This window comes from Oncorhynchus masou, chromosome 24 (genome assembly GCF_036934945.1).
Source record: "Oncorhynchus masou masou isolate Uvic2021 chromosome 24, UVic_Omas_1.1, whole genome shotgun sequence".
NCBI lineage: Eukaryota > Metazoa > Chordata > Actinopteri > Salmoniformes > Salmonidae > Oncorhynchus > Oncorhynchus masou.
This window is the reverse complement of record NC_088235.1, coordinates 28,015,116-28,028,266: the sequence shown is the minus strand read 5'-3', so window position 1 is coordinate 28,028,266 and position 13,151 is coordinate 28,015,116. Positions and strand designations below refer to the sequence as shown.

The following is a 13,151-nucleotide window of genomic DNA, read 5'->3' as shown; positions in this document are numbered from 1 at the left end:
GAATTATGATGAAAAACATTAAGATCCACAACAGAGTATGACTGGCAGTGAGTAGGTCTGGAGACATGTTGGACAAAACCCACTGAGTCGATGATGGCTCCAAAAGCTTTTTGGAGTGGGTCTGTGGACTTTTCCACGTGAAAATTAGTCACCAAAAATTTGAATATTATCTGCCATGACTACAAAGTCCGATAGGAATCCAGAGAACTCAGTGAGGAATGCTGTATATGGCCCAGGAGGCCTGTTAACTTTAGCTATAAAAAGTAATTGAGTAGGCTGCATAGATTTCATGACTAGAAGCTCAAAAGATGAAAACCCAGTCGTTTAAAAAAAATGTTTTATTTGCTATCGTAAATGTTAGCAACACCTCCGCCTTTGCGGGATGCGTGGGGGATATGGTCACTAGTGTAACCAGGAGGTGATGCCTCATTCAACACAGTAAATTCATCTGGCCAATCATTACATTACATTACATTTAAGTCATTTAGCAGACGCTCTTATCCAGAGCGACTTACAAATTGGTGAATTCACCTTCTGACATCCAGTGGAACAGCCACTTTACAATAGTGCATCTAAATCATTTACGGGGGGGGGAGAAGGATTACTTTATCCTATCCTAGGTATTCCTTGAAGAGGTGGGGTTTCAGGTGTCTCCGGAAGGTGGTGATTGACTCCGCTGTCCTGGCGTCGTGAGGGAGTTTGTTCCACCATTGGGGGCCAGAGCAGCGAACAGTTTTGACTGGGCTGAGCGGGAGCTGTACTTCCTCAGTGGTAGGGAGGCGAGCAGGCCAGAGGTGGATGAACGCAGTGCCCTTGTTTGGGTGTAGGGCCTGATCAGAGCCTGGAGGTACTGCGGTGCCGTTCCCCTCACAGCTCCGTAGGCAAGCACCATGGTCTTGTAGCGGATGCGAGCTTCAACTGGAAGCCAGTGGAGAGAGCGGAGGAGCGGGGTGACGTGAGAGAACTTGGGAAGGTTGAACACCAGACGGGCTGCGGCGTTCTGGATGAGTTGTAGGGGTTTAATGGCACAGGCAGGGAGCCCAGCCAACAGCGAGTTGCAGTAATCCAGACGGGAGATGACAAGTGCCTGGATTAGGACCTGCGCCGCTTCCTGTGTGAGGCAGGGTCGTACTCTGCGGATGTTGTAGAGCATGAACCTACAGGAACGGGCCACCGCCATGGTGTTAGTTGAGAACGACAGGGTGTTGTCCAGGATCACGCCAAGGTTCTTAGCGCTCTGGGAGGAGGACACAATGGAGTTGTCAACCGTGATGGCGAGATCATGGAACGGGCAGTCCTTCCCCGGGAGGAAGAGATTCAAGATTCTGATCAGTGATTAGTTAATTGACTATAACTGCCTTGGAAGTGAGGGTTCCAACATTAAGTAGCCCTATTTTGAGATGTGAGATATCATAACGTCTTCCAATAATGACAGGAATGGAGGAGGTCTTTATTCCAGTGAGATTGCTAAAGTGAACACGGCCATGTTTAGTTTTGCCCAACCTAGATCGAGGTACAGACACGGTCTTAATGGGATAGCTGAGCTGACTCCACTAAGCTGGCAGGCTGGCTAACAGCCTGCTGCTTTGCCTGCACCTTATCTCATTGTGGAGCTAGAGGAGTTAGAGCCCTATATGTGTTCGTAGCAATAAGATGAGAGCACCCATCCAGCTAGGATGAAGTCAATCACTCCTCAGCAGGCCAGGCTTGGTCCTGTTTGTAGGTGAGTCCCAGAAAGAAGGCCAATTATCTACAAATTCTATCTTTTGGGAGGGGCAGAAAACAGTTTTTACCCAGCGATTGAGTTGTGAGACTCTGCTGTAGAGCTCATCACTCCCCTTAACTGGGAGGGGGCCAGAGACAATTACTCGATGCCGACACGTCTTTCTAGCTGATTTGCACGCTGAAGCTATGTTGTGCTTGGTGACCTCTGACTATTTCATCTAACATCGTTGGTGCTGACGTGGATAACAATATCCCTATTCTCGGGCAGTTTTAGCCAACACCATCTTCAGATTAGCCTTAACGTTGGTAGCCCTGCCCCCTGGTAAACAGTGTATGATCGCTGGATGATTCGTTTTAATACTGCGGGTAATGGAGTCGCCAATGACTAGGGTTTTCAATTTGTCAGAGCTAATGGTGGGAGGCTTCGGCATCTCAGACCCCATAACAGGAGGAGTAGAGACAAGAGAAGGCTCAGCCTCTGACTCCAACCTATTGCTTAATCGGGAGAACCGATTGAATGTTTCTGTCGGCTGAATGAGCGACACCGGTTGAGCATTCCTACAGCATTTTCTTCCAGAAGCCATGAGAAAATTGTCCGGCTGCGGGGACTGTGCGAGGGGATTTAAACTACTATCTGTACTTACTGGTTGCACAGACGCTGAAACAGTGTCCTTTCCCACAGTGTCCTTTCCCAAATGACCATTGCCTAACTATTGTGTCTGAAGCTGGGCTTGTAGCACAGCTATCCTCGCAGTAAGGCGATCATTCTCCTGTATATTATGAGTACAGCGACTGCAATTAGAAGGCATCATGTTAATGTTACTACTTAGCTTCGGCTGTTGGAGGTCCTGACGAACCATGTCCAGATAAAGCATCCGGGGTGAAAAAGTTGAATGAAAAAAAGTTGAGCGAGGGAAAAACTAAAAATATAAACGGTAACTAAAAAACATAAAGTTGGCAGGTAGCAAAGTAAGGTTAGCAACATACCGCACAGCAGCACGTAAACAAGTCTACTGGTTAAACTAGTTAAGAGTCTGGAGGGACCAACAGACAGACAGTAGTCAACTGGTTAAACTAGAGTTAGGAGTACTTCGGTCTGACACTGGACTGGTGGATTAAATCCCTGTTCCTCTCTAGAGTATCCAGGCGTGTCGATTAGGATTCATCCATCTTCTCTGTGTCACGGTTAACACATTTAGATTCACCCAAGCTGACTCACCCTTTCTCCCTCAACTCTTTTCTCTATCTATATCTACCCATCTCTTCTCTAAATCTATCTCTATATCTTTCACCAACTGATGGCTACATTCAGTTCAGTCACAACTAAAGAGAGATCATACTGTGTAGGTTGACATACAATATTTATTTAGGAACACAAAAAATGCTAAGTTAATTATCAGGTAGTCCACAAATATTGTGGGAATGGTAATACAGTCACACAGGGGGAAACGTACACTGAGAAACCATTCAGGTATAGGCCATCCCAAGATTCCCAGATTCAAACAAAAATGATGGAAAAGGGATGAACTGAAACATTATTTTAGTAAAATTAAAGATGGTTTACTCAGAATTATAATGATATTTTCCTGAAAATGTTCTGCCTAAAAAAATAACTTACATAAACAAAGATTTCTAGCTGGGTTTATTTTATATTCTTTATTCAATTGAAATAACCCAAGGACAACTAAACTGAACGGGGCTGACCCTGCATGTGAATATTGTCTTAAATCAATGCTTTACATAATCTGCTATAGGCAGGATCACAGTACACGTGTGATCGTAACCAGTTGTATTATGCTGCTATACAAATGATAAATCAGAGGGATAAACCATGTAGTATCCCCTGCGCCAACAGCCAGAAACACGTCTCGGTTTCAAGTGTTTGCTACAAGACAGTATCCCTCATGCAAAGTGGCAAGTTCTGCTTTACAAATGGTCAATGTATTTATAGTAGTCTGTTTTTTCTGTAGATTTATTTTTAGCTTCTCCGATTGGCTCATCCCAAACACAACATAAACAAATCCCGCCCACTCCAAATCCTCCAAAACCCCACCCATCCCTCCCACCAAAAAAAACATGAACTTTAATATATCAAACCATGATTTTTATATAATACCCAAATCTGCAGAACCATTGCAGTGGCCAGTTCTATCTTCCAGAACAGGTTAATAGTAAAGCATCACCCTTCGTTGGAAAGAAAAGCTATAGCAGTGAACAGTGTCATCATCATGAGAAAATACCAGAGTTGAAAAATTACAATCAGTTTAAAAAAATGTTCTGCATTGTCAAACAGTTGAGAATCCCTGATAGGCTGAAAAAAGTCAGGTGACCACCAGGTGAGGTAAGAAGAGTTCCACCTTCCGATGGGTAATGAAAACTATGTCACTGTTTCTTCTGCTCGCTAGTTGAGTGTGTAAGTGTGCGTGACGGTTACACTGCACACAGACACATGTTGAGAATACTAGAGTAAAACATTACACTGTCAGATTCTCTCTCTCCATGCAACACAAACAAATCTTATCACAGGTCCCCAGTAGAGGTAAAACACTGGATGGACAGATTCTCTCTCTCCATGCAACGCAAACACTTCTTATCACAGGTCCCCAGTAGAGGGAAAACACTGGATGGACAGATTCTCTCTCTCCATGCAACACAAACACTTCTTATCACAGGTCCCCAGTAGAGGGAAAGCACTGGATGGACAGATTTTCTCTCTCCATGCAACACAAACACTTCTTATCACAGGTCCCCAGTAGAGGGAAAACACTGGATGGGCAGATTCTCTCTCTCCATGCCACACAAACACTTCTTATCACAGGTCCCCAGTAGAGGGAAAGCACTGGATGGGCAGATTCTCTCTCTCCATGCAACACAAACACTTCTTATCACAGGTCCCCAGTAGAGGGAAAACACTGGATGGACAGACAAAAAGAAAAGAAGAAGAACAAGAGAAGAAACAGTTGCTGCCTTTTAAATGTCAGAAAACATCAGCATGATGGTGATTACCTTTAGTTCCATACATTTCTTTGTCTTATCTATACATTTACTGAGAGAGAAGAAAAACAAACTAACAAAGATTTCAGTTGCTCTCTTATTGCTAAGTGTGTGCACTGCTTTTTCCATTAAAATGTGTTCCTTTTGATTCCTTATTTGAATCAATTTCTCCACCTCTTGTTGAAATGTCCACATTATGTAGTTGCTTGGTTTTTCTTGGTTGACGTAGCTGTCTTTGTCTCCCACCCCCACATCCTCAATTGGAAAGAGACACCTTCACCTTTCCTTTCCTCCTCACCCATCCCTCCCTCTCCCTTCCTCCCCCCAGGGCCGTCCAGTCCTGGCCCCTCATCTCTCAGCCTCCATGGCCACACTCGCCTTCTGTTCGGTGGCCGGGTGTTGGTGGGTGTGGGGGTTAATGGTGACCCCCGTGGGCCAGGCTGCGGGGTGGGAGGGTGGCTCCCCCTGAATCCAGAGTCCCTGACCCTGTGGGCCGCTCATGGGCATGGGGGGCGGTGGCACACCCCAGCAATCGTGTGGAGGAGGGGGAGAGGTGGCCATGGAGGCCATGGGGCTGCTGGTGGTGAAGCTCTCTGAGGCCTTCAGCCGGGAGAACATGGTGAGGGCGTCAGGGAAGTTGGGTGGGGTGGCCGGTGTGTTAGCTGGGGTGCACATCTGGAGGAGAGAGACATAGATGTTAGAGGGACAGAAGAGGAGGAGCCCATACTGTTCATAAATGTCACGGTGTGTGACACACCATCATTGTGCGTGACACACCATCACTGTGCGTGACACACCATCACTGTGCGTGACACACCATCACTGTGCGTGACACACCATCACTGTGCGTGACACACCATCACTGTGCGTGACACACCATCACTGTGCGTGACTCACCATCACTGTGCGTGACACACCATCACTGTGCGTGACACACCATCACTGTGCGTGACACACCATCACTGTGCGTGACTCACCATCACTGTGCGTGACTCACCATCACTGTGCGTGACACACCATCACTGTGCGTGACACACCATCACTGTGTGTGACACGTTTCAGGAAACTAGGTGTATGTCATGGTCAATACTTCACAGGAGAGCCGTTTGAACTCTAAAATCAAAATAGTTTTTTGGGCAGAAATGCCTTTTCAATTATCTAGGCAAGTTACTTCAGAACAAATTCTTAATTTCAAAGACAGCCGAGGAACAGTGGGTTAACAGAACGACAGATTTTTACCTTGTCAGCTCGGGGATTCGATCCTTCAACCTTTTGGTTACTAGACCAACGTTATTACCACTAGGCTACCTGCTGCCCAATACGCTGAGCGTTTGGATTGGTCTGCCATATAGTACGCTTCTGTCTATTTGAGCTGGTCAGTATGTTTAGGAAACCTGTCTAACGCTGCTTATACAAAAATGTATTGCGTAGTAAAACTTAACAAAAGACTCCACTATGTAAGTATCCATTTCAATAGAATGTCAACGCAAACAACTGTTTCCCAGCACTCTGTCCGAGTGTGTCAGAGCGCAGAATAACTGATGAATGTTCAACACCGGTTGAAAATGGCTGGCGTCAGTAAACACGGCAAAAAAGCGTAATTAAATTGTTGCCAGGAGAACAATTACAGTCACCAACACTCTGGAGAACATGAAAACAGCCTAACCAGCTCTGCTAGGGCGAGTAAAATGGTCAGAGTTTGGGTGGGGGCTAAAGTTTAAGCTGATTCTTATGGCATTGCACACAGTCAGTGTGAACCAGAGCGACTTGACACAACAACGGACCAAGCAAGCTGTATTAACAAAAAGGAAACGATACAGGACTTATTATTTAATGAAAGGGGTTGCAGTCTGAACCCATTTGGTTAACTTTAGCAAGCTACAACAATCGGTTTGTATTGCTAGTACTCTAAGGATTGGTATTATGGTTCATTGTTTAGCTCGCTCGCTTCAGGTATAAACAAAAGACCAAGTTAAAGCTTACTGTTAGCTTGCTAGCTGATGTTAGATGGCTGGCTGGCTCGCTAGCTAACATTACATCTATGATCTGTGTGTAGTAATGTTATCTCAGAATGCCAAGCTAGCTATGACAATCGGTTTGTATGGCTAGTACTCTATGGATTGGCATTATGCTACATTGTTTAGCTAGCATGTCTGAACAAAAAAGACTCCACTTTGCCAGATGATTACACAACCCATCAAGTTAGCCAGGTGTGTCTGACGGTGATTACGACTATCTATGCTTTTGTCACTTCTAGGTTAGACTACTGCAATGCTCTACTTTACGGCTACCCGGATAAAGCACTAAATAAACTTCAGTTAGTGCTAAATACGGCTGCTAGAATCATGACTAGAACCCCAACATTTGATCATATTACTCCAGTGCTAGCCTCCCTACACTGGCTTCCTGTCAAGGCAAGGGCTGATTTCAAGGTTTTACTGCTAACCTACAAAGCATTACATGGGCTTGCTCCTATCTATCTCTCTGATTTGGTCCTGCCGTACATACCTACATGTACGCTACGGTCACAAGACGCAGGCCTCCTAATTGTCCCTAGAATTTCTAAGCAAACAGCTGGAGGCAGGGCTTTCTCCTATAGAGCTCAATTTTTATGGAATGGTCTGCCAACCCATGTAAGAGACGCAAACTCGGTCTCAACCTTTAAGTCTTTACTGAAGACTCATCTCTTCAGTGGGTCAAATGATTGAGTGTAGTCCGGCCCAGGAGTGGGAAGGTGAACGGAAAGGCTCTGGAGCAACGAACCGCCCTTGCTGTCTCTGCCTGGCCGGTTCCCCTCTTTCCACTGGGATTCTCTGCCTCTAACCCTATTACAGGGGCTGAGTCACTGGCTTACTGGGGCTCTTTCATACCGTCCCTAGGAGGGGTGCGCCCCCCCCCTTGGGATGTGCCGTGGCGGAGATCTTTGTGGGCTATACTCGGCCTTGTATCAGGATGGTAAGTTGGTGGTTGAAGATATCCCTCTAATGGTGTGGGGGCTATGCTTTGGCAAAGTGGGTGGGGTTATATCCTTCCTGTTTTGCCCTGTCCGGGGGTGTCCTCGGATGGGGCCACAGTGTCTCCTGACCCCTTCTGTCTCAGCCTCCAGTATTTATGCTGCAGTCGTTTATGTGTCGGGGGGGCTAGGGTCAGTTTGGTATATCTGGAGTACTTCTCCTGTCCTATTCGGTGTCCAGTGTGAATTTAAGTAAGCTCTCTCTAATTCTCTCTTTCTCTCTCTCTCTCTCGGAGGAACTGAGCCCTAGGACCATGCCTCAGGACGACCTGACATGATGACTCCTTGCTGTCCCCAGTCCACCTGGCCGTGCTGCTGCTCCAGTGTCAACTGTTCTGCCTTATTATTATTGGAACATGCTGATCATTTATGAACATTTGAACATCTTGGCCATGTTCTGTTATAATCTCCACCCGGCACAGCCAGAAGAGGACTGGCCACAACACATAGCCTGGTTCTTCTCTAGGTTTCTTCCTAGGTTTTGGCCTTTCTAGGGAGTTTTTCCTAGCCACCGTGCTTCTACACCTGCATTGCTTGCTGTTTGGGGTTTTAGGCTGGGTTTCTGTACAGCACTTTGAGATATCAGCTGATGTACGAAGGGCTATATAAATACATTTGATTTGATTTGATTTTGATTTGATCTATTGAATAATAATGCCAAAATATGTGTATCTGGAATTTGTCTTTCAGCATCAGTAGAACACGCCTGACTCTCCTCCACCAGTCATACAAGGAGAATGGTCTAATGCCTCCCATCAAAAAGACCAAGCAAGCACAGGTTACACCTTGGTATGTAAAGCATAAACAACATGTCTTTATTATTTAATTGACCTCCAACATGATTGTCATTAATTTTATTGATGTCACATTATTTCTATATTTTCCAGAGGTACGTGTAGTCGGGCGTTGTGTTATTATTTCAACATCCAGTTTCCAAGATTATGTTTCTGTATGCAGTGCTGCAGCTCTGCACATTTGTAGGTAAGCTTAGCTGACAATGATGCACGGTATTAAGTTTTACTTTACATTTTCTTTTCATGAACTTATCTTAATGTTATTTTGTTGTTTGCAGGTACACTATCCTTCTGGCTCTATGCAGCCAAGTCCCATCTCATTTTTAATAACTCCTCGCAAGTGTGGCTTGTTTGGTGTCTGCTGTGAAGGAATACCACAACAAGTCAACTACTTGATTGATGGAAGCATGTCATCCAGCAAAGGCAGCAGCCTTGGTCATCAACTAAATGCACCATTTCTTCACCAACTACGGAGTTGGGGAAACACGTGTGGACCTGAATTGTGTTAACTGCAGTGGCCAAAACAAGAACAAGTTTGTGCTCTGGTATTGTGCCTGGCGGACCATGCACAAGCTCACAGTCTGGACCTTCCCTTCCTGATCCCAGGCCACACCAAGTTGCCTCTGACTGGTGCTTCAGCCTCATCAAACAGCACTTCAGAAAGACCAGAGTGAACACTTTGTCTGAGATTGCTGGTGTTGTGAAGAACAGCACTGTGACATGGGTCAACGTCCCACAGCTGGTTGGACTGGAGGATGGTACGGTGCTGGTGGAACGCTATGGCTGGCAACAACACCTGACTCTGTACTTCAGGCCGCTGCCACAGATCAAGCAGTACCAGCTCTTCAGGTGAATAGCATTTTCATTGAATTTTATGAGGTTATTCTTCCTATCTAAACTTGGGAGGTGAATTGATGTAGTTCAAGGTTGTAATGTTTTTTTGTTATTTCCTGTTTTACAGCTTCGATGCTCTGAAGCCTGATGTTGTGACCAAGGAGCATTGGACTCAGTCGGGACCAGGTTTTAGCTGCTGCGCAACGCTGACATCCTTCCTCCCATAGATGGTCTGCTTGTACAAGCACCACCTGGACTGGACACTGCGAGACAAACTTATATTTTTGAGAAGATCAGGGAGTTTTGCAACGAAGAGGCTATGGACATCAGATACCTTGCACCAAAGTCAAGGGCAGGACAGAAACAGGCTCTCCGAATATAGATTTCCTTGTTCATCCGTGGTTTGGACGGACCAGTCATCAGCACTATCTGCAGTGCCTCTTTTCAAATGACTCTCTCCTAACACACACCAAACGTTGTTGCTACTATTTATTTTTTTATCCTGCTGCTCAGCCACTTTGCCCCTGATTGTATGCATATAACTACCTCATCTATCATTGATATTGTTATTGACACTGTTCTTGTACATACTGTAAAGGAAAGAATGAGTAATATAGTAATATGGTAATATAGTGATGGTGTGTAACATACAGTGATGGTGTGTAACATACAGTTATGTTACACCCCATCACTGTATGTTACACACCATCACTGTATGTTACACACCATCACTATATGTTACACACCATCACTATATGTTACACACCATCACTATATGTTACACACCATCACTATATGTTACACACCATCACTATATGTTACACGCCATCACTATATGTTACACGCCATCACTATATGTTACACGCCATCACTATATGTTACACGCCATCACTATATGTTACACACCATCACTATATGTTACACACCATCACTATATGTTACACACCATCACTATATGTTACACGCCATCACTATATGTTACACACCATCACTATATGTTACATGCCATCACTATATGTTACACACCATCACTATATGTTACACACCATCACTATATGTTACACGCCATCACTATATGTTACACGCCATCACTATATGTTACACACCATCACTATATGTTACACACCATCACTATATGTTACACACCATCACTGCATCCAGGATGAGGAGGTCAGTATCTAAGCCTGTATATGGTCAGTCCAAAATAGAGGGGAATGTAGGGGAATCCCATCCTTTCTCTCCCTGAGGATCCTGACGACATTCCTCCCACCCTTTTCTCTGTTCGGTTCCTAACAACCTGTGTTTGGGTTCAGCCTCTCCATGACCTCACATCCTGTTAGCAGTACCCTGACATATCTCTCTGCCAACCCCCATCCTCCCCATCCTCCATCCCCATTGTCACGCTGCCATCTCTGGTAGTAACTCCTTCAGTGAAGATAATAGTGGTGGGGGTGAAGACAATGTCACAACATCTACAGTACAACCCCTTACCCTGCAAAAAACAACACCAGCCAACCATCACCTCCCTGCAGTTCAGGAGCCAGGCCAGGCAGGCGTAAACACTGTCTTCATAACACACTCCTCAGAGTGTTGTAGCAACAAGACACAGCATCTCACTCCGAGGCCTGGTTGTTCCAGGGCCAGTTTCCTGTACTCCACATCGATATTATTATTATTGACTACTGTCTATTCCTGACCTCAACAACAAGACGTTACACAGGCAGCCCCATATAGTGGGCCAAAAAAGTATTTAGTCAGCCACCAATTGTGCAAGTTCTCCCACTTAAAAAGATGAGAGAGGCCTGTAATTATGACAGACAAAATGAGAAAAAAAATCCAGAAAATCACATTGTAGGATTTTTAATGAATTTATTTGCAAATTATGGTGGAAAATAAGTATTTGGTCAATAACAAAAGTTTATTTCAATACTTTGTTATATACCCTTTGTTGGCAATGACAGAGGTCAAATGTTTTCTGTAAGTCTTCACAAGGTTTTCACACACTGTTGCTGGTATTTTGGTCCATTCATCCATGCAGATTTCCTCTAGAGCAGTGATGTTTTGGGGCTGTTGCTGGGCAACAAGGACTTTCAACTCCCTCCAATGATTTTCTATGGGGTTGAGATCTGGAGACTGGCTAGGCCACTCCAGGACCTTGAAATGCTTCTTACGAAGCCACTCCTAGGTCCCCCTGTGTGGTTCTGGGATTTTTGCTCACCGTTTTTGTGATCATTCTGACCCCACGGGGTGAGATCTTGCATGGAGCCCCAGATCGAGGGAGATTATCAGTGGTCTTGTATGTCTTCCATTTCCTGATAATTGCTCCCACAGTTGATTTCTTCAAACCAAGCTGCTTACCTATTGCAGATTCAGTCTTCCCAGCCTGGTGCAGGTCTACAATTTTGTTTCTGGTGTCCTTTGACAGCTCTTTGGTCTTGGCCATAGTGGAGTTTGGAGTGTGACTGTTTGAGGTTGTGGACAGGTTTCTCTTATACTGATAACAAGTTCAAACAGGTGCCATTAATGTGGGTAATGAATGGAGGACAGAGGATCCTCTTAAAGAAGAAGTTACAGGTCTGTGAGAGCCAGAAATCTTGCTTGTTTTCTAGGTGACCAAATACTTATTTTCCACCATAATTTGCAAATAAATTCATTAAAAATCCTACAATGTGATTTTCTGGATTTTCTGGATCATAGTTGAAGTGTGCCTATGATGAAAATTACAGGCCTCTCTCATCTTTTTAAGTGGGAGAACTTGCACAATTGGTGGCTGACTAAATACTTTTTTACCCCACTGTAGCTACTATCTATTCCTGAAATACAACAAGACGTTACACAGCCTTCAACTCCCAACAGCAGGACCGGAGGTAAACAAGAATAGCCCAACTTGTGACAATGAATGCTAATTTTGAGAATGGGTCACGAGTACTGTGTCTACACAACACTCTTAGCCTATAACAAAATACATGCCATGTATGTACAGACACCCTGCAGCGAGAGGAAACGCCCTTTCCTTCATGGTTACCCCTCTACTTCCTCCCTATTTCCTCTACTTAGGTATTGAAATAGTGATACGCGTGTTGACTCATAACCCACAGTTTAGGGAGGATGAAGGGTTGAGTAAAGAGAAAACAATACATTTAAAAATCCATAAATGTATCATTGTTGTGCAATTTATATCTATAGGCTACATTGAGGTTTTTCTTTATTTGAGGCTATCTGGCATTAGTGCATTACCCTAAGCTTTAGGGACTAACTGTACTCCCACCAGATAGCCTACACACCAATCGCCAGTCAGAAAAGGTTAACGTCGATTCACGGAGGCAAAAAGCTGCAAAATGGAGAGTTGAAAAAAAAAGAGAAGTGAGGGCCAGAAAAGTAATGTTTGGGAAAGATTTGGTGATGATTGTGATGCGCTATACCAATTCCACAGTTACAAGATGGGGACTTCAAATAGGCCTATGGGATGGCAAGCGAGCTGTAGTCTATTGTTGAGATGGGTTAAATGGAAACTGAAATCTGGACACTGACTATAGGCCTATAACCTCACATAGCCTTAATATTAACTCCTGCAGAATGAATAACCCTTTCATGCAGTAAAATTATACACCAAAATGTAGGCAAAACTTTGACTTGGGAACAGGAGTGGAGAAATATGATTTCTTTGTATCAGCATCTTGAGACAATGTGAATGTGCAGTTAGGGACCTTCTGTAGAGGTGCTGTCTTTATCAGCATCATAAAAGCTGATAGTATTTCATCCACATAAAATATGCATCCAAGCCAAACTGA

General features: G+C 44.5%; 1 protein-coding gene across 1 annotated transcript in view; it reads right to left on the bottom strand.

Moving 5' to 3' along the window:
* Window positions 1–3,790: 3,790 nt before the first annotated feature.
* Window positions 3,791–13,151, bottom strand: part of LOC135511981 (UBA-like domain-containing protein 1) — a 32,841-nt gene continuing 23,480 nt past the window's right edge. Inside the window, exon 3 of the mRNA XM_064933530.1 lies at window positions 3,791–5,394. Within this exon, the coding sequence (XP_064789602.1) occupies window positions 5,068–5,394 (327 nt within the window). The 3' untranslated portion in view covers window positions 3,791–5,067. The remainder of the gene's footprint in view (window positions 5,395–13,151) is intronic.